The following is a 24,185-nucleotide window of genomic DNA, read 5'->3' on the forward strand; positions in this document are numbered from 1 at the left end:
ATCAAAGTTTCAGACAGATAAAACCAGGTCATATTAGCATCTCGTCATAAAAAATCTGAAAATTCTGATTCCTGTTGTTCTGGGTGTTGAGCAGGATACGTGGCTTGGAGAGTGAACAGAGTGGTTTTATGGGCTCGAGGAGCGAAACAATGGGTGGGGTATGCGCCGGTATGGTGTGCACTAGTTGGCATCCTCAACTCAGGATCTCAGCTCATGATTTTGTGGGATGGGTCATGCCTCACTCTAGCTTGTAGCTCAATAGTGGAAATAACTACCCTTGTCTTAACATTAATGGCAGTGCGAGGATTATGTGGAAGACTTTTAGGAGAAGAAAATGGGATATCTAACACCACAAATAAATTTAATGGTTCAATCACAAGGGATTTGGTGGGCTAGAATTGAGATCGGTAACGAGGAAAGAAGAGGGGCGAAATTGCCCAATATTATCTACAATATTCAATCAGGCTTCAATTTGACCCTTGATAAGTCTTAAAATGGCCCGATAGTATCACTACAGCTCACTCTTTAATACCTTTTCTTTGTTTACTTCTCTTTATTTTTACTCTCAAAAATCCAAAAAATAGGGTGCCTGGTGATTAGAGGGTGCCATGGGAACTTTTTGGAAACTATCATGATAACATTGGGAAGCTTATAACGCTCCTAGTAGAAGTGGAGCATTGATGAATCTATACTGGCACAAATAAATTGACCCTTGCAATTACGAATAGTGGATGCAATTTTCGAAATGATTTTGGAGACCTATAGCAATTGGATCAAAATGAAACATGTGTTTTACAATGATGCGCTCCAACTGTTGAAAATGAATCTCTAAACCATGCAGATAGATACAACCACAACTTTGTTAAAGTAACATGTGTTGTCTAGTAGTAGTTTGTTTGGACCACTAATGGCATCATAAACATATTCTCAACTAGCTCCTAGCTATCATGACTAAAAATATCCAGTAAGCTAGCAAACTAGGTTTTTCCCAATGTTCTAAACCTGGGGTCTTATGCTGCATACAGGACTCTGATGCTATGTTAGATACAATCCTGGCAAGGGAACAGGCTTCTAGCAAAACCAATCCCATGGCAAGAAAAAGGAATACCTATGAGTGAACAACTAGGATCAGCACCAATATAAACAACAAGCCTTAAATGAAAACTCATTTGGTCAAAGGTTTCAGGCATTTCAGATCTAAACTGACCGTACTACTTGAAAACAGACCCAACCAAACAAGAATTCAGTGATTGAAATGGCACCAGTACCTTGGCAATTCAGGGGGAGTTTACATGCAATGTAAGCACTAAGAAAAGCCTATTCCTAACTACCATTAGAAATCTAAAGAAGATCATTAATCTAAAAAAGACTTGTAACTAGAAACTGACGTGTGAAGATGACTGGCCAAAACAACACTCTAAAGTATACCTGGAAAAAACAAAATTCTTTTAGGGCCACTTGACCTTATTGAAAACCAGTTTCCACCTTTCTATTGACTGGATATGATATCCTACCTAATAAAAAATACTCTTAACATGTGAGCGAGAAGACAAGACAAACCATGAAAGTCCTTTACTGATGAGGAAATGTATGTACTACTGCAATTAGTCTGCAGATGATAAGGTTGTGAAAGCTACAGCCTAGATGTTATTAACACACATGAATACGCTCACTTTCATTATGTTAAGTCACAAACACCAAACATTTTCACAAGCCAAAACATATCCACTCCATCTGTAAAAACTGAAAAACTATCAAAACTCACAATAATTGAGTACCATATAGAGCTCCAGACAAAATGACTAAAACATCAAAACATTGAATTACCATGTGGGTTAGCAGCCAAGGAAGTAGATTGGATTCATGAACAAGCTATTAGAATTATATTTGGCATTTCTCAACCTAATTTTCATACTCAACATTTAGGACGAAACACACACATGCCAACATAAGAAGCCAATCCTAAAGACTTAATATGAAAGCATGATAGATGTAAACGAGTAGGACTTTCATCTAGGAACTATCATCATAAACACAACATGCAAATTATCTAGTATGCTATAAACTAGCAAACTTGATATTAAACGAGAAGATGTAAATGTAACACCTTCAAATTAATTCCATAAAAAAGAAAGAAAAAACCATCATCCTTCTAATGTATTACCAAGCACGAACGAAAAGAACTCACGAACGGGAGAAAACTCCACTAACCCAATATCCATTGCATACCCAGCAACAGGCAACTTCAAATCTCTCAAAACACATAAAGACTCACCCATCCTTGCCTTGGGGACATCCTGAGCCACTGCACAATAAGGAATCCAATTGTCCGGGCGATATTCTTCACTGATCTCAATCCCCTCCTTCCTCATTGCATCACACAACTGAGAATGGAATTGAAGAAGGGAAAGCGAAGGCGTGGGGGCTAAAAAGAGAATATTGTTGTCATTTGGAAGGCAACCAATGGTGGAGAGAGATAAGGGCAATGGTTCTTGCTTAGATGCGAAAGTCTTGATGATTGATTCAAGCTTAGTGGGATCAATAAAGGGAGTTGAATAAAGGGTTATGTGAGGTCGAGACTCGATTTCAATAAGTTGGCTGCTTATTTGGCGTCGAGCCAGCACGTTCCAGGCCTTGAGCACCTGGTTTTCAAGTGCTGGATCGAAATAAAGCTCAATAGCATAACCACCCTCTGACATTGAATCAAATCAAATTTGAGATCTAGAAACCCTTGATATTGTTGATTGCAATGAAATCAAAACCCTAGACGCAGTTGGGATTCAACAAAATTACAAAGGGAAAACTGTTGAGGCCAGGCAGATCGGATCAAGGGAGGAGAGATGAAATGTTAAACGGTGGATGGAGATGGACGCCGAGTTTAATTTAAGAAGAAAAGAAAAAAAAAACCAGAGAGAGGGTTTCTGTTTTATGAAAAAACATTCAAGAGAGAGAAGGAGAAGTTGCTTTTGTGACTCCGAATAGGATATTTTTCACTCGGAAGAAAATAACAGTTTACAAATTATGAACAAATCGATCCATCTTTCCATATTACTCTATGATCCACAAGTATTGAAATCAGTCAATTTGGTCCCCATACTTAATGAATTTAACGCATGACGTGCACAAGATTTTTATGTATAATAGTCCCTATTTGCTCCTTCATTGAAGTTTTCATCCACATACATTGATTTTCACTCATCACTTGCACGAGATTTGTATAAAATGTTTTTTTATTTAAAAATAAAATAATAGTTATTGTTAAATATTTATAAATAATTATTGTTTATCTTCAGCATCACCCGCAGCATATTTCTTCTTTGATCAATCATCCATGAAATTTTCAACTTACTGCAATTTCACACCAGACTTTACATTGAACTCTCAATTTTCAGAAAATCTAGACAACAATTCACAATAAGCAACTCTTTTTTTATTTAAAAAATCAAACTTCATTTTATTTTCTTCAAAAAAAATAAATTACTTAGAATATCTTAAGTTTGATGACTATTTATAAAAATAAAAAAACAAATAATCACACATCATTTGATTGAGAATAATAATATTTCACTTTATAAATTAATAAAGAAAGATAAAATCGATCATTAACTAGCAAAATTGATCAAAGGTGAGATCGACCATCGATCATCGACTAGGAAGACTACGTGAATAACTAATCAAGTATTATTCAAAATAAAAGTCTTTAGCAATTAAATTAATTGATATTGTAGTATATAAAAAACCATACAACTACTAAAAGGTTAACTCAAATATGTACTAACAACCATAAAATTTAATTACGTTCAAGCTAGAAGTCCTCAATGGAATAATTAACAAGAAGTTACAATATTAGCTTAAGATTCAAATAATATCAATAAAGAAGGAGTTTAGTTTGTATTTGGATTCAATAAAGTCGATGCCAATATTTTTATAGGATTATGATTTATATATTTAAGATAGGATGTAAGCTCTTATTCCAATATATAAATGGTGACAAAATCATAGTTAAATATGATCTGCTTCATGTATATGATTTTAATATAGTTTTTTTTATATATTTTTTCCCTATAGGGTTTTTATTACTTTCTTTACAACTATTTTTTTTTTTTTTTACACTTTAATTCGTGTAACTTTTTTTTCTCTAGGTCTTTGTAAACCTCTTCTTTTCCTTGTATGGTGTTGCTTTGGAATAGATCATCTTTTGACACTCTGATAGGAGTGTTTAGAATGAGTATGTCTCGTACAAGAAGGTATTCCCCAGTATATTATACACATCAACAGACACATCTCCGCTTAGGTATGATAAGCTAGTCAATTCCTTGGTATACAAATAATCATCTAGGTGGTAGCCTAGTTGTAAGAATTTGGGATCAAGAGGTTTGTTCTCTCTGTGGTCTTAGATTTGAGCCATGTGGTTGCTCATATGATGGCCACTGGAGGCTTACATGGTCGTTAACTTCAGGGCCCGTGGGATTAGTCGAGGTGCGCGCAAACTGACCCGAACACCCACGTTAAACTAAAAAATAAAAAAATAATAACCACAAGCCAAATAGTTAATTATTTGCGGAACAAAACTTTTATCATTTCCAACAACAACATTTTATTGGAAATTTTATGCCTCATTGGGTATGTTAAAACGAAGAAATCGATGAATAACATAGGGGAGGTATATACAGAGCTGAACTAGCTCAACACAAAGAGAGATATGGCTAGAAGAAAGATGATAGATTACACATAATTCCTGAAAGTTATAGATTTAAAAGCAATTTTCAAGGGAAGGTAACCAATAAATAAAAGAGTACATAGTCAAATTTACTAATCAGCAACCAACCCTTTTATAAAACCGAGGTTATTTGCTTGATCATTGACCAAAATAGAGGGAGCAGCCAACGGCTACTGCCTTGCTAGCGCATCGCGTAGCAGCAGCAGCATTGGATGCTAACACCAACAACAGTGGTGCTAGCATTGTTGGCATGCTTGACCTGTTGCGCGCGTAGGGCCAAGTCGGCAGTAGTGGTTTGAGCAACAACAAAGGGCTGCTACCCTCCAATGGCTACTGGAGCCCAGCGCAAGGTTGTTGCCTGTCATTGTAGGAGGTGTAACAGCGATCATAGGAGCGTGCCCACCAACAGTAGTAAATAAGAAGATGTGGTAGAATTACGATTCTTTTCCTTGAGCTAGTTTTAGGGTTTTCGTGATTTGAATTATGATTCTACTCCTGAAACAGGTTTTTAATTAAATAAAATTTAAAAGCACAGGCAGTGATGGAAAAAAACTAGTACGTTGAATCGTTGATGGAGCTTCCTCTTAGAAGAAAAGGCATCACACTAACAATAAACCCAAGGCCACAGCGTATACAGAAAAAACTCTAATTTCATCACTGTTTGCCTTAGTTCTGGAAGAGACAAATGACGATCTCTTAAACAGGTCACTTGTAAAATTTTCTTTCATCTAATTAATGTAGGAATCCTCCACAAAAATAGAAAACAAAAATACTGCATCGAAACCTTCCATACAAAATTATAGCTGAACTTACACCACTCCATTTAATCGTTCGGATGCTCATGCCACTGCTACGCACAGGGACCTGATTCCAATACAGCCTCGACAGTCGGATATTTCATGGGATAGCAACGTATAAATGGTTGCTCATGAAGTTGGATCGTGTTCGGTAAGGTAGAAAAGTTGTTCTGTTTTGCCACTGACACACATATGATCAACACACCAGAAAAGACATTGTAGTCGCATCAAGTTCTGCATTTACTGGTGTGGCCGTAGTACCAACTTGTATGCCTGTATTTCCATGGGAGAGATGACTACATGTCCCTCTTGACCCACATCCGCAACCTGCTCCATATATCCAAGCATCTCTATGTCTTCATGCAAAAGATTCAAAGAAGTTGCCTTTGCTTTCAACACCTCAAGCCCCTTGAACATGTTGAAAAGATTTAGAGGTTCATTAGCAACAGTGGTACACTGAGATCTACCCTTTCGACAGTATGAAGTATCCCAATGCCTCCTCTGTAAGATCAGGACAAACCTAGGATCTTCAATCAGCTGCTGAGAATATTTTGATGGCCGGGGAACTTTAAAATTCACCATATGCAAGTCACAAGGCAAGGGAGCAGCCAAAGGTGAGAAGGATCTTGGAGGTGGTTGCACAGATAACTCCTGGGGATTCTTCGCTACAAATGCATGCAATGGATAATTCAAGTGAGCACCAACTAAGTGTGAGAGAAGAGAAGGGCTGAGGGGAAGAGGATTGGAAACAGGATCTGAAGTGGAAGAAATGTTAGACTCAAAAAGAAGGTGAAAGATCACATTCATTGGACGATTATCCATCACTCCTTGCCCAAGACCACGTCCATCGTCTCTTAGCAAACGGCGGTCAAGCATAATCTCTAACCATCCATCTTTAAGGCTGGCCACACCCAGTGACTGTCTAGAATGGACAGAAAACCTCTTGCCATTGGATCCTAACATGAATGCTAGAGAAGGCATAGGGTAGTAATTCCCCTGCAGGGGTATCTTATCATAAGTCTCTCTCCTGCTCATCTGGAAGCCATTTAAATCAGAAAAGAAAATCCTTTTATTATCAAGATCTGTCTTGTATCTAACTATCAATTCCCTGTCATTAAAATCTTGGCCAAGAAGCTCAACATGGTATTCTTTCTCGATAAGCAATTCCCTCATAGTGCTATCTCCATTATAAATTCGAGTGCTATGGGAGATGGGGGCTTTTTCCCATGTCGTTTTAGGATAAGAATACACTTCCTGAACCAATAGACCCTCAAATATCACCATGTGCCCACCAGCCTCAATGATAGGTTGAGCATGACCATTGGGTTTGAATAGGTAGGCCCCACTTCCCCGACTAGAGTACATTCCTATTTCTTCACCCACAGCATTCATGGAACCATCTGTATTAGTTACTTTCTGCAACAAACCATGCTTGACATCAAAGGTGAGAGTTTGATGTTGATTCTGAATTTCAGCCACGCCTTCTTCTATTTTGGAGCAAGCATACGGAGCAGGGCAAGAAAATGAATTAGACATCGAGAAGTATTTTAGTTTTGCTGGTTTCGCTTTTTCACATCCCTCAAAACCATTAGCAACATAATATGTTTGCAATCCCATGGCAGGAACAGAAGCTTTCCAATGGAGACGATGCCTCCCAGTAAAAATCTTGCTTTTATCATGCTGCAATTCAGGGGACACTTGGCTTGGGACACAAGTCCAGTTTGAATCCAAAACAGTAACATCAGGCCTTTTAACAATGACCATCACAACCTCTTCTCTAGTTTGCTCCAAGGGATTAAAAAGCACAACAGATTGTGAAGTTCCTTCACGAGCATTGATTGCCTTAAGCACTGGTTGAACATCATATTTAGATCTCACCTGTTCTGACTCAAACTGGGATGGACTATGATCAGACTTTTCATGGTGAATACCAAGGAGTACTTCAATTGATTTGGACATGAAAATTTGCAAGTCCTGTAAAGAAGTATGCATCCGAATTCCGTAGTCCTGAACAACATGATCCTTAGCCGTGCCAGTTACCCCATCATGATGTTGGAAAAGAGCTAAATTCCTCCTCGCAGCAGTCATCTTGTAGGCAAACCCTGTGGCCAATTTTTCACATTGTGCTCTCTGGCAATAACCATGCAACAAAGCCATCATTATTTCTGCAGCACGAAGTGTTTGCTCTAGTACCCGATCAACAGCCTTAAAGAAAGGCCTTGAGATGTAATAGCCACTCCAATAGTCCTGTTGCCTATCAGCATAAGTAAAGAAGTCACCTGATAGAGATGGAAAACCCCCAATCTGACCAGAGCCAACCTCTCCAGGAAGAGAATAATTTATCCTGTCAGCCTCTTCACGAAGAGTTCGGAAGTAATCATCCAAAGTACCAAATTTTGCCTCTGCATTTAAACTGGGATTGGAGTTGATGTAATCAAATAACATTTGGTAATTCCGAAACTGAGCCTCTGCTTCATCAATACTGATGTAACGGAAATCATCACCAAGAGGAATAAGGAGGGTATTAGTCCGGTACAGAGTTGATTTCTTCCTGTATTGATCCAGTAGCTTTAGTGCTCTCTCCTGAACATTTTCCTGGCTGATTTCCACTGGATGTTTGCCCCATGGACACAGTTCATAATTAAAGCCATGCATTCGAGCAAAATCAAATTCACAACAAATAGCAGGCTCTGGTCCACAAGTATGAGGAATATCATAGGAATAGAAGGGCATCATGTGTGTAAAAATATCAGTGCTTTCCTCAACATCCCAGCTCTGACGCCATGTGTATTCTAAATTCTTTTGCAAAGCAAGTTCCTTCTTCAGCTCATAATGGGTTCTTTGAATAAGCATGTTCTCGAAACCCATACGACGAAGCAGATATGCCATGGTGGGAGAGTAACCAAATGGATCTATTGCCCATGAATTCTTAGGAACAACCCCGATTGTGTCCTTCAACCACATATTCCCTTCTGTAATCTGAAACATAAATTCCAAAAAGCTTCATTCAGATAATTACCACTGGAAAAAATAAAATCCTAGGCATAATTTTCATCACACAACAATGCTTCTGTTTACCAATATCAGATTGTGAGTAAAACCAAATGCACCAGGTCACTAACTGAGAAAATAGATTATACCATGCCAAATATTATATCTTATAGTGAACAAAAACAAAACAATCTAAGAGATTGCATCAAGGAAAATTAACTGCACACCAGGAACAACTAAAAAAGGCAAGCTTGAATCTACTCACTAGTTCAGCATTGATCTCCCATTTGTCTGTGTGTGTGACTTAAAAATAAAAACCAAATTTTTGCATACAGGAACTCCTAGAAATGGTAAGCTTGAAAATACTCTTCAGTTTAGCATTGATCTTCCATTTGTAGCATGTCACTTGGAAAATACAAGCCAATTTTGAGTTCCTCCACATCACACTACCTCGCCATATTAGCAAATACAAGACACAACTGATGCATTATTTTTCCATTCTAGAGATAGAAAAATGATTTATTTTTCTCCTGAAAAAGATCGAGCGTAGGACCAAAACAAACCCTCTACATTTTCCCACTATACGCTGTGGGAAGATGGATTGTAAACTGTACACATCGCTTTCAACTTGTCAACTTCAACAAAAAAACAAAGACATGCTTAAACAGCAGTTGAATACAGAGATAAGAATCCAAAGTTCAATCATAGTTGTTTAACAAATTCTGAACACATAATTCATTAATGTAACCACACAAATGCATAAAAGTAAAGGAGGAGCGCTGCGAAGTATATACCTGCTCGATTATGGCAAAGTAATGCGAATTAGCCTGCATCAAGAGAGAGAGACTTCATCAGTGATATAAAAAGCACTAGGCAGCAGATGCATGGGTATCTATGGAAGTAGAATGATTTGTATATTATGATAAGCTCATCAACATCAACATTAACATACCTCATCATTCATTACCCAACCGCCCCCAACAATTTCCAACTGTCCTGCCTTGACTAAATTGGTAAACGATTCTCTTTTTTCCACTGATGCATCCCTCCACCATCTCTCCAAATAAGACATCTCTTCCCATATGAATTTCCGACGAGGATCCTACAAATCGAATAAAACCCGAATGAATTTTACAAGAACAAAAGTAACAAACACAAAATGAACTTTTTTATTATCATTATTATTACCTTAGAAAGTGTGTGGACAATTGTATCAAGTATATGCCTAGATTGCATGTCATAATACTCCTCCACAGTAAGCTTCCAGCCTGGATCATTATGCGAATGAGGCACCACAAAAACCTTCAATTTCTCACTATTCCATTCATCCCCTTTATAGCTCACTCTCCAACCTTGCTTCCACGGCCCACCATCCTCATCCAAGAACTGGATCCTATCATACAAACCCTTTGTGGTTATATCCACAGTAGCCCCACCAGCTCCATCTTCCTTCCCGTTGAAGTTATTGCTGCTGTTTCCGTTGCTGTTGTCATTCTGGGGTGGCTTTCTATTCCGGACCCTGTAATAAGAAGGAGGCTTGGATTTAAAAGGAGAGGAGAGGAGGGGTTTTGGGATGCCAAAGAGGAGGATGGTAATCAAAAGGAAGCAGAGAGAGATTGAAAGAGCGATGGTGAAGAAGTTTGTGAAGATGAAGTTAATCAGAGCCGTCCTTTTGCGTGACTTTCTTGATGGGTGTTTTGATCTAGTCGGAGTGGGAGAGATGGTGGGGAGAAGTGAGCTGGGCCACACGTTGCCACGGCGGGCGTTGCCACCAATGTAAGAGGAGAAAGGCATCGTCTCCTCTCTGCTCTATTGCTGGGTATGCTTGTTTTTTTTTTTTTTTTTTCAAATAGAAGAGAAGATCATGGGAGGCATCGTCGCCGCCGACTTCCGCCTATGATTCCCTTGATATAATTGAAAATTATTTATTTTCTCTCAGTGGAGTCTTCCTTCCAAGTCAAGAGATGAATTTTGGTTCACTCTTTTTTTTTTTTTTTTCTCCTTCAATTTTACTCCTATCAATTCGCAGATATTTTATTTATACCCCTATTTTTTGAAATTTTCAAATGTAGTACATAAAAAATTCCAATTTTGCAGCCTAATTTTTTTATGTAGTTTTGGACCGTCCGATCATTTTTGAAAACAGAACAATGAATGTGTGTCTTGTTAACGTATTTTGGATATCGTGAAAAAAACAATTATCAACCAAAAGATTAATATGTATATTTAATCAAATAAATTAGAACTATGCCAATAAATACTAAAATAAATTCTTAGTGCTATGCCATGGGAAAAAAGCGCCAATTTTGTAGATGCATTTTATTGTATTGTGAATTTTTTTTAATTGAAAAATGTAAAGATTTTATTTAAGTTTAATAAAATAAATTTAAAAATCTAAGAAGTGATAAGTTGAGAAAAATTTGTTAATGGTAATTAAATATTAAAATAAAAAAATAATTTTTTTCATAAAAACAAAATACAGATAAGCATGGAAATATTTGTGACTTTTTTTTAATTCATATGTTTTTTTTTGTTTTTTTTATCTTAGAGGTTATTTTTTAATCAAAAAATAATTTTATTTTTATAAATACATTATGAAAATACAGTTTATTTATATCAAATATAAAAGAAAAAAATAAAGATAAATTACATTAACTTATTTGATACATTATAAAACTAAAAAATAATTATAAGAATAATTGCTATTTAAAAAAGATAGATTAAATAATTTAAAAAAATAGACAAAAAGGGTATAAACATATATATATATATATATATACACACACACATTTTCAACACTCAATTCCAAAATATTATTTCTATGGAAGATTAATTTTATCATGAAAATCCTTTCATTTCATTGTTGTTTCAAAACTTTTTCCTTCAAATTGACATTACAAATTATGAGATTTAACAAAACCTCAATCCTACTATGTTACCATTCTTGATATTACAAATTCTGTTAAATTGAAATACTTTAAATTACATTTAAACCACTTAGAACTTACATACTCTACATGCATTATCCAGAAAATCATTCATCTTGCAGATTGAAAATAACCCTTACATAAACCCATCTCTTTTCCGATCCACCAAAATATATATATATATATATATATATATATATATATATATATATATATATATATATAATGGTAAAATAATCAAAATTAGATTAAAAAACAAAAAATAAATAAAAAATGGTAGACTTAGACATCTGGTCAACCACCAAAGAGGTTAAGTGCATCTGAGCTTAAAAACTCGGGTACACATAACCAGCCTGTTTTTTTATAGAGTAGATGACACGTTATCTATAAGATTTTCAAGTCATCACCGGTAACTAGAAAATCATGATCTGAATTTTAAGATTCAAAAAATTCATTTTTCATCACCAAAAAAGGCTTATAAAACACCTTTAGAATGCCAATAAACCAATTTCTCAACTTAAAACATCTTTAAATTGGTTCAAAAACACAAAAATAAACAAAAACAATTTATATCTCAACTCGATTTTTTTTTTTGCAAGATGAAGGGTAAAAAAACATCTCAATGAATTAAAACTCATTGACATGAAGAATGAGTTTTTGTTGTTGTCAGAATATGAACAACAAATGACTTCTTTTTTTTCTTGTTTTTTTCCCTCAAATTAGGAGTTTAAAGATGAACAAAATAAATTTTTTTTGACAATAACACCTAATTTTCAAAATAAAAGAACTAAAATACATATTTTTTTTTAACTAATTCTCGAATAAACGTTTTCACATTATTTATTGTAAGATAAATATAAAATTTAACCAAGAAATAAAAATACAAAGAAAAATTCATTAAGATATTTTAATAATATTTAATAAACAAAATAATAAAATAACAAAAATTGAAAATCCAAATGGATTTTAAAGTGAATTAGTTAAAAAACAATTATACAAATAGTTTATTTAATGATAGAGGATAAATATTTAGATAAAAATTGATAAAATGTAAAATTAAATTAAATTAAATTAAACCCCATATTAATAACAAGGCGACAAAAAAATTATAAGTTATGGGGGTAGAAAAAACCTTACCAAAAAAAAAAAAAATTGGGAGCTTTTCTCTTTTCAAAGCTGCTGGGATATGGAAATGGATAGGTTGTGAGAGTTGAAGCATAAAAAACTAAGGACAGGACCTCTTAGCAACAGCAACAGCAACAGCAACCTCTCTGTCTCTCTTTATCTCTTATCTGAATTACAAAATGACTTCTACGGTCTCAACTTTCTCAGCTCTACACTCAGTTTGCACTCCCAACGCCACCAGAACTCCATCTCCTCCATTCGCCCGTCGTATCACAACCCGTTTCCATGGATTTCCCATTTCTTTCAAGCACTTGGCACTGAAAAAGGCCAATGATTTCTATTCCCATGGGCTTAGAAGATTAAGGTCACTTGAAGAGGAGACTCAAATCCCAGAAGAAGAACAACAACAAGAAGATGTACCAGAACAATCTGAACAACAGACTGTGTCTGTCCCTGTCTCTCCCTCTGACACTCTCACCATGTATTTCCAGGTAATCTTGCTTCTCTTTCTGTTATTTTAGTTTTTTTTTTCTCGATGCTTTCATCGTTTCATTTATACATGTAGATAAATGTATTAGGAACCCATTAGAAATATTCATTTTGACCGGCAAGTTTATACACATCTTATGAAAGTTTTGTTCTTTCCTGCAAATTCAATGAAACAAATAGTGTGGTTGTGTTTTCTTTTTTCTAATTAAAGCTGTTTAACCACACAAGTTTTCCTTAGGCAGAGTAAGTTAGAGTGTGATCTATGCAATGCAATGCAATGGAGACCAGAGAGGGAATGCAATGGATGCTTCCTCCTTATTTTGCATTTTCTTTTGTCAGTGCTAGGTTTTGAAATGAGTTACGGGATGGGTTTTTAACCAATTAGTTCCCATGTTTCTTGAAATGTAGTTGGGGACTCACTTTATTACTATTCCATTTGTATTTATCTTTAGGATTATTTGTACCTTACCTGCATCACTCAATGTATGACATGATTGATTTTCCATATCTCAAGGCAGAGGGAACAATGAATGAAACGGCCATTCCTAAAGTGACTAATGCCTTAGAGGTACATATGGTTTACTCCTCCCACTTCTTCTTTTTTTCCCTGTTGCTGCTTTCGGTTTGATGTGAGACGATCAATTTGTTTACAATGCAAATATGCTATTTTAGTTCATCTACAGAATGAAAGTCATTTGCCATCATTTGTAAGGAGAAACTAAAAGCACTGGTTCTTTCCTCTATTGATAACTGTATATGCACGTGGTTCTTGATGAAGTTTTATGCGTTAAGGTGATTAAGGTGATATGAAGATAGTTGAGGGTTGTTGGTAGGTAGGGAAGGAATTGTTTATATCCAACAGAATGATTCAACTTATCAGAAATACTGGTAAGTGGCTCATAAAAAAATATACTAATTGAATGTATTGTGCCAATTATTGACATTTTAAATTTGGTAGTTGAAATCCTGGGTTTGTGGAATTGGCTTGTTAAAGGATCAAAGGAAAAACATTGGCAGTCCGTGTATATAGGAAAGATGTAAGCAGAAAAGAAAAGAAAATGTTGAGTTTTCCTCTTACACTTGAACTTATGTAAGAAATTTATCTGTGTTCTCTTTCTGTTGGGGTTGTATATGATGGCAGTTTGAAGCTGGCCTTCCTAAGAATTGACAAACAACCAAAGAACAACGAGAAGGAATGCATAAAGATTGATCTTGTGTGAAGCTTAAATTGTTTAAAAGAAGTGAGAAGCAAGTTTTTCAAATGAATCAATACGGAAATCCATTTTGGTGCCAGCTAGTTTAGTTAGTAAACTCATTTAGCATTTGCCTCACGTAAACTGGAATTACAATCCAGCTCACATTTGGTACGAGGGAATTAAGGAAGGGGTAAGGGATCCCGTTCTGAGTTTGGTTGCTGAAATACTATCCAAGACCAATGATATTATTGTACACAGGGGAGTTAAAAGCTGGCATTTGCATATTAGCTCATGAAAGGATCAAAGGGCAAACAATGAGTGGTGGATTTTTTTTAAAAAGAAAATCAATGACAATCTCCTCCTTGAGTCTTGATTTTTTGGAATAAGTGACTGGTACTCTTTTTCCGTTGACATTGTATATGGTGGCGTCTACTAGAATTTCTAAAAATTGTCAAAAAGAATAAAAGTAAAAAAGATAAGGGGTGGTATGTGTAGAAATGCTATTGTTATTCTGTGTGAAGCTTGAATTATTATGAAGTAGTAAGCAAATTATCAGGATGGACCCATCCATTTTCTTAGAGGCAAGTAGGTTTCTACAGTGATCATATCTATTAGCTAGTTATATGATTCGCTTTCTGTGAATCAAGTTGGGATGTGTGAAATTATGGGTGAGAGAGCACACTTATTGTCATGCTTGTTCTTAACTTTTTTCTTTTAACTTTTCTTGTTTAGGGAACTGAGGGTGTTACAGATTTAAAGGTTCGAGTCCTTGAGGGCATTGCAAGTGTCGAGGTGTGTATGAACGGTGTTTTACATATAGAAATTGCAGTGTATTTCAGATATTGGCATATTATTTATCTTTTGGTTAGAACTTTTGGGGCATCTGCCAGTGTTATGATTGCAATGGCTGCATCTAGAAAGATATTCACTCACATTCATTAATCTTGTGGACCTTTTTCATGCGGAATCTTCCAAAGCAATCATCAAACTTTTTATTTTGGATCCCTTACATAAATGGAAGGTGTTTTTAATGCGTAATTGTTTACCAGATCTGTTTTATGGGTTTTGTCTATTAATTGAATTGTACTTAAATTCTAGAATCAGTTTTGATATATTAATAGTTAAATCTGAAGCAGATAATGACTTTGATTTTGTTATGTTCTTTTGTCGTTACTTTTATTCAGTTGACGAAACAGACTACTGTTCAAGCTACAGGGGTGGCTTCTAGTTTGGTTGAGCTGGTACAGAGTTCAGGTTTCAAGCTACAAACGTTGAATCTGAGTTTTCAAGATGTGGAGGATGCCCTTGTTTAGGTCATGCAATTTACTTAAGCCAGACGGAAAGGGAAATTTGTATCTTCTGCAGACTCTTTAATTCTGCAAGCACCTTCTTGGGAATGACCTTTATTGGATTCATTTCGGTTCCATTGTGCAGTGTTTAACAGAATAATCTTAATTGATTATGTTCAGATGGAGCAGTGTTTCTGCAGTTTATGGCCTCTTCCCTTCATCTACATTTAAACGAAAAAACACACGAGTCCAGTGCACCACTACATTTTCTTAGTGAAATAACATGCAGTTTAAGGAAGTTCAATCAGCTCATGGCTGCCTTGTTTTCCTTGTGGGATTCATGGACTTCATGTACGTTTACAATTATAGAAACGTAGTCTTTCATAGTTGGAACGGTGAGCAGCGTTGTGTATGAGTGATGGCGTAGTAGAGCAAGAATGCAATAGGGAGAGCAGAGGAGGAGAAGCAGACAATCTTGATAGATGGTGATGTAGTGGGTGAAGACTTAAGCATAGGTGGAGGGTGGTATAACTAGGTGTTTTCGATGCTAAAGGATGGGGTGTGTTGCAATCTGAACAGGGCATGATTTTAGTCTTGGGAGCACCACAATCTATAGGGAAAAGGGCAGGTGTGATGTTTAAGAGGAAGTGTGGTTGTAGAGAGAGTTATGGTGTCAATGGAATGGCAAAGGCGTGCGAGGGGGGCAAGGCAAACTACACAGAATTAAGTGTATATATGCATGATATATACACAGAATTAAGTGCATACATGCATGATATTTTCTTTGCCTGATACGCTTTTCTTATTTATCAGCCCACATATATTATTACTTAAATTCTTATATTGTTTTGCATGGGTATGAGAATATACTCGAGTGCATGGACCAAGGCTCTATAAGACTTTAAGCACACAAGATTAACAAGATATAAGTAGTAGGATCCATGGTTAATCTCTTGGTTATTGAACGCAGAGGGAGAATTGGTTTCTTGGGTTCAGAGCAGAGCCTTGACATTATTAAAGTGCAACCATGGTCCCTCTCGACACATAACATCCATTTGTTCGTCCAATACTCCAAACTAAAGAGTTATTTGAAAGTGCAAACCATGGTCTATGTGGTTAAAGGGATTTATTTTGTTTGATTAATAAGTTTAGAGTAAAGATAAAATTACTGGAGAAAAAATATTTTGCAAATGAAATTATAAAATAGTTATCATTATGAGAATTTTTATTATATCAAAGTTTTGTTTTTGAATGGTTATAATAGATGCTCTATTAAAATTAAATGTTAATTAGAACTGTTCAGATTAATATATATTATATTTTTTTATGAAAGAATTGAGTTATTCTTATAAGTTAAGATATTTGGAATACTTTGAACTAACATGTAGGTGATTGTTAAGTAATATGTACACTAAACTGACTCACATGATGATTCTATATAGGAAATTCACTTGTGTCTATTAAAAGATTCACGTGATAGTTATGCAAATGATCTTTAAACTTGAGATCACCAAGCAATCTTATATAGGGAATGTTTTGATGCTAATATTAATTAAAGATAATAAATTGATAGATATTGAGTATAACATGGTTAAGAAACAACTTACAAACACAGAGGTTGATAAAGCATCCTCCTTCAAGCTTATGATAGGATGGATCTTCATCATCTAATCCCTACATCAATAAGGAACTGCACCTGGATAGAATTATAGAGTCCCCATGTAGTACACAATACTACAATCTTTCCAAACCCCATCATATTGACCAACTACTAGTGGGTACAATGATGTTTTTATACCTCTTGCACAGCCTCATGATTTTTTTTTTTGAGACTTGGTGGCATGATATCAAATGGTGACAACCAATTTGGCCAAAATCTAGTCAACAAGTGGTGGCTCCTTCTAAAGGCATGTTCTTTTATTAGAACTTATATCTATTTAATGCTGATTTAAGGGTTATCCAGCTAGAAATGAAAAATACAACTAACATAACTTATCATAATAATATTATGGTAGTCAACAATGTCATACAAGTCATGATCGATTAACTCAATTAAATCCATAACAAGCTCAAACATAGTCAATCAAGCACTCATTTTAGCTAGTTTCCTAAGGAAAAATCCTATGATATACTTCAATAACAAGGACTATAATAAGAATGTCTGGAAGTTCTCAACAATATCTTGGATATCACATGCCCATACAACATGCAATAGAGCATGCTCAACCTAATTTGGGCATGATTTCTCACGAGGTACCACTTACCCCATAAATGTATAGTAACCTCATGAAAATTACATGGTTTAACCACTTTATCTACAACCAAATCAACTTATACTTGGGCAATTTAATGCCCCACAAGCTGACTTCCATCATGGTAATAATTAACATGTACTTGGACAATTTAGTGCCCCATAAGCTAACTTCCAGTATAATAATCTCAATCTTTCTATACTATAAAGACTCATTATTAATCAACCATCAAGGAAAAAAAAACTAATAGGGTTAAATTAGACCAACACTTAAGAGAAATGAGGTTAGATATTGAACATACTACCAAACTTGAATATAATTATCCATATCCTGAATGTATTAACAAGTTGCATCCAATTCCTAGAGGAATCAAAGTAGTTGACTTCAAACAATTGTTTTAAGAAGGATAATAAATCAATAAAATAACATATTTCTAAGCTTATTGATTAGTGCAGCGACACTATTGCTAATCTTTTCATAAAACAAGGGTTATTTGTTTTGTCACCAATGAAGATTGCCTTTCATTGGTTTTCTATACTGTCACCAAACTCCATCAATAGTTAGGAAGAAAATGAGACTTATTTCACAAGAGTTTTACAGAATTGAACTAGATGTAACATTGACTGACTTAACTAAGATGGTCCAAGATCCAGGGGAGTCCATAAAAAGATATGCTTTCATTCAAGATTTTGAAAATCAAGTGCATTGCATCCATAACAGTGTATGAGTGCATTAAGTTAAATTTAGAAAGGATGTGGTGGAAAATCAAAAAACAATTTATAGAGATCAAGTATTCAAATATCTATATCCTTATAGATTCCTAATATGAAAAGATGTTAGGTAAATGATCATATAAGAGGCTATTCAAAGGAACATGCCCAGTTTGTTACTTAAACAAGGTCACAATAACCCATTCAATGACCAATTTAAACTCCAGTGAGGAGTTTAAAGAAGTTTAACAGCAACTAATAACATTTACATAACTTAAAAAGGAAAAATCATTGTAGATCACTGCATTAAAAAAAAAAACCTAAAGACGCTAACGAGCCTATTGGTTAAGAAATAAAAGTGACCAAAGTGACAAATAAAATTAAAAATACTCATTTAACATCAAGAAAGTCAAAGTGATATCTGACCAATTGATGTGGAGATGACAAATCAAACTCTTGGGAAATCATGCAATCCCTACAACTAAGCAAACAAAAACGTATAAATATTGTAAGTGGCATCGCTAATAGTCATATGCTACTAACAATTGTATCATCTTTAGAAATCAAATTTAGAAGGTTTTGAAAGACGATTGTATTTAATTTTTGGACAAGAAGATGAAAGTGGATAATAACTCATTTCTTAAGGTAACTATAGTAGTAGCTACTCCTAAAAAAATGAGATTTTGGTAAAGGATAAATATAACAAATCATGTTTGATCAACCAAAACAAAGGATGTAACACTAATATTGTTATAATAAGAGGTATATCGAACATTAATAAGGCAAAAAAAATGAACAAGAAAATCATAAAAAAAAACCTCTATATGAAGTGTACAGGTTTCCCACTTATTATACAATTCTACCTAAAAGAGAAGACTTTTGAGGAAAAGTTGAAAAGATTGAGTAATGAAAGTTTAAGACCTTTAGGCCTAAAAGTCTTATTGATAATAAATGGCATAAGCATTAACCATAACAAAAGTGATCCAAACTTAATGATAAGGATGGCAAATTAGGAAGCAATTGCTAGCATCTCATGTATGTGGAAAGAAAGTGGTAATAAGGATAACTAACCAAAATCCAATTAATAAGGATGCAATATCGAACAAACAGGTATGGAAGGATGAAGTTAGACCATATACCATACCAAGAGAACATGTTTTAGGATTAGATAATACTAGTTCTTTGGTCAATAATCAATAGTGACAATAACCTACCAAATTGTTAACATGTGGTGTTAAAGATCATCCACACACATGATTAATATTAGACAAAATTTAGCCTAATCTTTCTCTATAATAGCTAATAATACCATGCAATAATCGATTTATACTAAGAACTGACTAATTCTAAAAAAAAAAAACCTTGAATGAAAGGGCAAGAACGAATATAATCCAAACATCATCTTCATCCACTAAAAAGGTCATTTTAGATCTTGAACAGCTTAAGAGGTGTGTGTGTGTGTGTGTGTGTGTGTGTGTGTGTGTGTGTGTGTGTGTGTGTGTGTAGAGACCATCAGAAAGATGGTAAGAAAATCTGAATAAAGTGATTGATAACAAGCTAAAAAAGTGAAAGTAAAGTCTAACCATGCAAGTCAAATATCAACCTAAAGCATAGATAGGATAAAGTTATCCAACGTACTAAACCAATAGCTAGAGAATAAGAAAAAAGAAAAAAGAAAATGAGCAATAAAACAATGACTTAAAGCCATGTCATCTAAGCAAGAAGATCATAAAATAGCCCTAATTAATCAAGAGGAATAAAAAAGGAAAATTACTACCAGAAGAATCGAGAAGTCACCCTAATTAAGAAAAAAAAACTACAACTCATTGTAAGAGGGTTAGCAACTAAATAATGCAACAAACTTAAAAATAATACTATACTCCTATTAACAAGACAAACCACCCTTTAAGAGTCTAAATTAGCTTCATCTTATTTCTTCATGAATGATGACATATAAATCAAGGAAGAAAACAACCTTATAAATGATGATGATGAAAAAGAAAAAACATTTTTAGTTAAAGATATAGTGGAAGAAAGAACAAACATCTTTCTTGAAGAAAGAGTTCCATATAAAAAATAGAAAGATAGTGGTTTTGCAATTCTGATATGATAAATAAATGGTTAGGATGCAATAAAACAAGTTGAAAGGGTATAACCAATCTTAAAATCTCTAATATCTCTATAGTCAGGTACTTCACCATCCATAAAAGTATTTTGTACAGGTTCATTAACCTCGAAGCCTTTGGTGTCATCATCTTCATTATCTATAAAGTGTTGTTATACTTCATTACAACTAACTTTAATCTCAACAACACATCACTATTAACATCCACCATAACCATCAATTACCTTATATGATTCATGTTCTATTTTTTTTGGTGGTGCAATGCCATTATTTGCATTCAATCCAACAAATCCTTCTTCAATACGTTCTGAGCTATGAGTTTCTAAATTGTACTCAACAAATATCTTTATAATAGTCAACTTATAAGCCCTCTGCATTTCTATCATTTTAATGACATGCTTAGCATTTTTCAACAAAAACACAATTCCAAATACACGAGGCCCCATATAATAAATTGCATCTCTATAGTGAACAAAGTGAGCTAACATCTTACAAATATTTTTCATATCAAAATTGATAAACTCAATATCTATATCTGTTATATCTTTAATTTCTACAACGATGTAACACCTAACACCATTTTTCCTATTAATATGAACCCAAAAAGCATTTTGTATCTTGGTTGTCATGTCATTATATATCCAAATATTTCTTAGGAGATGATAACATAAGAAGTGTGTGTATAAGAATTTTTACAATTAAATCTGTCAATATTTTTTTTTTCAAATGGATGTGTGGACTCTTAAAACTATAACAATCAAGTGAGATTTAAATTGTATGATATGGAAATATTTTTGAGGTGATAATTATAACATGGATATTAAGTGATAATATGACAAATTAGCATGGCATGACACTAATGACATGGAAAAACAATTAAAAAGGTTCGAGCTCCCCAGGTTAAACCGCATAATCCACGGATCTGGTTATGAGATAAGAATAATCCAAAAAAAATAAAAATTTTTCATAAAACCCAATCTTTAAAAAAAAAAAAAAACCAATGTTGAATTATTAGATAGGAAAAAATAAGTCCAAAACAATTGATTCCAACCCTTATTAGCCTATAAAACATGTGTCCCAAGCTATTTGATCGGAAGTACCAAATATAAAAAAAACCATGAAGGTCAATTTTCAACATATCAAATATTAAATGATGAAATAAAAAAAATCAATCACACAAAAACAATAATTAAAAGCCAAAAAAAGGTGTTAGCCCACCAGGGTTAACCTAACAAACCCACGGGTCAGGTCATAAGATTGGGATATTCCTATAAAAAACCATGAAGCCTATTTTAAAAAAAAAAAATGTCGAGTAATGAGATAAAAAAAGAGAGAATAAGTAAAAAACAAACGATGTGAACTCGTGATCTATGTTGTTAGATTTAAAGCACCAAACCTGGAAAAACCACGAAACCCAAATTTCAATAAATTAAATGTCAAAGGCTGAGATTGAAGAAAAATCAATAAAAAAGAATGATCCAAAAAAAAATAGCAACTAAAATAATAGGGATCAAATATGAAAAAAAAAAATAAAGGATGTATAATTTTGGATTAAAAGGCAAAATTAAAAAGAAAAATCAATTCTACAAAAGAATTAAAGAAGAAATCACCAAGAGAATGAGGATCAAATCCAAAAAAAAATAACAAATTTAAAATTTTGATTAAGGATGAAATTGAAAATAATTAAAAGTTCACAAAACAGGCAAGGAAAAAAATGAAGAAAAAGGACCTAATTTTAAATATCAAAAAATGAAAAATTTATATTTAAGGATGCAATTGAAAAATAATAAAATACTTACAAAAGAGCCAAGGACACAAATTTAAAAATTCAAAACAATGAGGACTAATACTCAAATATTCCCAACCAAGAAGACTACCCTCAGATTTTCAATGTCAAGTGTGAATCTTGAGGGAGGAGAGAAAAAAAAGAGAGAAAAAAAAAAACATCTCAAGTGATAATTCATCCATCACATCTTAACACGCGCTAATTGAGAAGGAAGAGGACATTGCAGTCAATCAACTGACAAGGTGGAGGAAAAGTTTTGACCATCGGATAACACTACAGCACCTTCGAAACTCTATTGGACCTTTCACGCGCTTCCACATGCAGTGAACACGGTTGATAGGTTTGATTTTTTTTAATTAAGATAAAGATCAATTTACCATTTTACCTATTTAGTTATAACGATAAAATCTAGATGGAAATACAAAAATGCCCACTTAATAAAACCAAATTAATTATAAGATTGGGGTAATTTAGTATATCTAATGTGCTCTGAATTTTCAATATTTTTTAATTACTATAAAGACAAATTTACCCCTCTATCCATTTGATTATAAAAAAAACTCAAATGAAAATACAAAAATTTCACAAAAAAACTTCATTAATTTTGAAAATGAGGGCAATTTAGTAAATTTACTGTGAAAAATGTGATATTTCAAAAAATCCCTAGATACCATCAGTCATATTTTTTCTTGGCCGATTTAATAAAGAGTGAAATTATTAGTTTAATATTTTAATCCACATTAAACTCTATCTAGTGCTATAGTAAATATCTCACATCCGATATATTTTTGATAAATTAGTTATAAGTGAAAGCATTTAAAAGGATAGATGAGGAAATATAATAGATACATTTGCAACAACCCTAATTAAATTTATTTATAAATATCAAACAAACCTATTTATATTTGCAAAACCCTAAAATATACAAATATTAATATTATTTACACGAAATTATTATTCTTTTGAGTTAAAACAATAGATTAAAAGAAGGGGAAATTCCTGTGTTCTATATATATAAAAAAGATTGTTATTGGAAAGATGTTGGAAAAACCTTTAAAATCGATTGTGTTGGTATTAATTTTTTTTAAAAAAAAAAGCTTTTGTAAATAATATTTGGTCAAATTTTATCTTATGTTTACAAAATTTATTCAATTCAATTATATTCAATTGCATTAAATTGTGAGTTGACTAACAATTAAAACTTTTGAGAAAGACAAACTTAATCTCTTTTTCAAAAATATAAATCATTTTTAAATGTTTAAGGAATAAAAAGAAATTAATATTTCTCAAAAATATAAAAGTTTAAAAAAATTTAAGGAGTTTTAAAACTTCAACAATGTCGTTAGAGTTTTTAAATGTCTAATAATGTATATAAACACAGGGCGGGGGAGGGAGGGGGCTTCCAAAGATGTAGGATAGCTTTTATCTACAACCAATTATTTAAAAGTTGAAGGAAATAATAGATTAAGAATTTTCGTTAACTAATTAAACTCAACATAAATAAAATAAGATTTTGTCAAATATTTGAATTGTTAAATGACTTGGACGAAAGCGATAGATTGAAATACGATATGAGTGTTAGAATAACAAATTAAAATGATGTTGGATTTCATTAAAATTCAAAATAGTAGAGCCCTAAAAACTTTAATAAATATTTCTTTTTCACCTTCTCCCGTATTGTCAGACTTCGCTTTTACTTAGCTTCTTTGAAAGTTTGTTGTAGGGCTGAGCAATTTCAGTTAGATATGATTCTGGATAAAAATAAAAAATTAAATCAA

General features: G+C 33.6%; 3 protein-coding genes across 5 annotated transcripts; 1 reads left to right on the forward strand and 2 right to left on the reverse strand.

Annotated features, from left to right (window-relative positions):
- Positions 1 to 1,989: 1,989 nt before the first annotated feature.
- On the reverse strand, positions 1,990 to 2,993 carry LOC7496820 (uncharacterized). Its single transcript, XM_024602330.2, has one exon. The coding sequence runs from the start codon at positions 2,697 to 2,699 to the stop codon at positions 2,145 to 2,147; it is 555 nt and encodes a 184-aa protein (XP_024458098.1). The 5' UTR covers positions 2,700 to 2,993; the 3' UTR covers positions 1,990 to 2,144.
- A 2,311-nt stretch (positions 2,994 to 5,304) lies between these two features.
- On the reverse strand, positions 5,305 to 10,440 carry LOC18095306 (alpha-mannosidase 2). The gene is made up of 4 exons (XM_024603253.2): positions 9,697 to 10,440; positions 9,461 to 9,610; positions 9,303 to 9,335; positions 5,305 to 8,496 (listed from the first exon to the last, which is right to left on the reverse strand). The coding sequence occupies exons 1-4, from the start codon at positions 10,300 to 10,302 to the stop codon at positions 5,758 to 5,760; spliced, it is 3,528 nt and encodes a 1,175-aa protein (XP_024459021.2). The 5' UTR covers positions 10,303 to 10,440; the 3' UTR covers positions 5,305 to 5,757.
- A 2,125-nt stretch (positions 10,441 to 12,565) lies between these two features.
- Positions 12,566 to 15,733, forward strand: LOC7487846 (uncharacterized). 3 transcript variants are annotated; one of them, XM_002299991.4, is made up of 4 exons: positions 12,566 to 13,051; positions 13,564 to 13,617; positions 14,978 to 15,037; positions 15,430 to 15,733. In XM_002299991.4, the coding sequence occupies exons 1-4, from the start codon at positions 12,740 to 12,742 to the stop codon at positions 15,556 to 15,558; spliced, it is 555 nt and encodes a 184-aa protein (XP_002300027.1). In that variant the 5' UTR covers positions 12,566 to 12,739; the 3' UTR covers positions 15,559 to 15,733. The 3 variants fall into 3 exon arrangements, with proteins under 3 accessions (XP_002300027.1, XP_024457973.1, XP_024457978.1); XM_024602205.2 differs by lacking the exon at positions 13,564 to 13,617 and having other exon boundaries at positions 12,573 to 13,051; XM_024602210.2 differs by lacking the exon at positions 14,978 to 15,037 and having other exon boundaries at positions 12,574 to 13,051.
- Positions 15,734 to 24,185: the final 8,452 nt, after the last annotated feature.

The sequence above is a fragment of the Populus trichocarpa genome, chromosome 1 (genome assembly GCF_000002775.5).
Source record: "Populus trichocarpa isolate Nisqually-1 chromosome 1, P.trichocarpa_v4.1, whole genome shotgun sequence".
Taxonomy (NCBI): domain Eukaryota; kingdom Viridiplantae; phylum Streptophyta; class Magnoliopsida; order Malpighiales; family Salicaceae; genus Populus; species Populus trichocarpa.

Excerpts from the sequence above, each read along its gene's own strand:
- LOC7496820 (XM_024602330.2), bottom strand. The coding sequence starts at position 2,699 with ATGTCAGAGGGTGGTTATGCTATTGAGCTTTATTTCGATCCAGCACTT.
- LOC7487846 (XM_002299991.4), top strand. The coding sequence starts at position 12,740 with ATGACTTCTACGGTCTCAACTTTCTCAGCTCTACACTCAGTTTGCACT. Across the intron at positions 13,618-14,977 it reads AAGTGACTAATGCCTTAGAG|GGAACTGAGGGTGTTACAGA; the intron begins GTACATATGGTT and ends TTTCTTGTTTAG. Across the intron at positions 15,038-15,429 it reads AGGGCATTGCAAGTGTCGAG|TTGACGAAACAGACTACTGT; the intron begins GTGTGTATGAAC and ends ACTTTTATTCAG.
- LOC18095306 (XM_024603253.2), bottom strand. The coding sequence starts at position 10,302 with ATGCCTTTCTCCTCTTACATTGGTGGCAACGCCCGCCGTGGCAACGTG. Across the intron at positions 9,611-9,696 it reads TTGTCCACACACTTTCTAAG|GATCCTCGTCGGAAATTCAT; the intron begins GTAATAATAATG and ends TTCGATTTGTAG. Across the intron at positions 8,497-9,302 it reads ACTTTGCCATAATCGAGCAG|ATTACAGAAGGGAATATGTG; the intron begins GTATATACTTCG and ends TTTATGTTTCAG.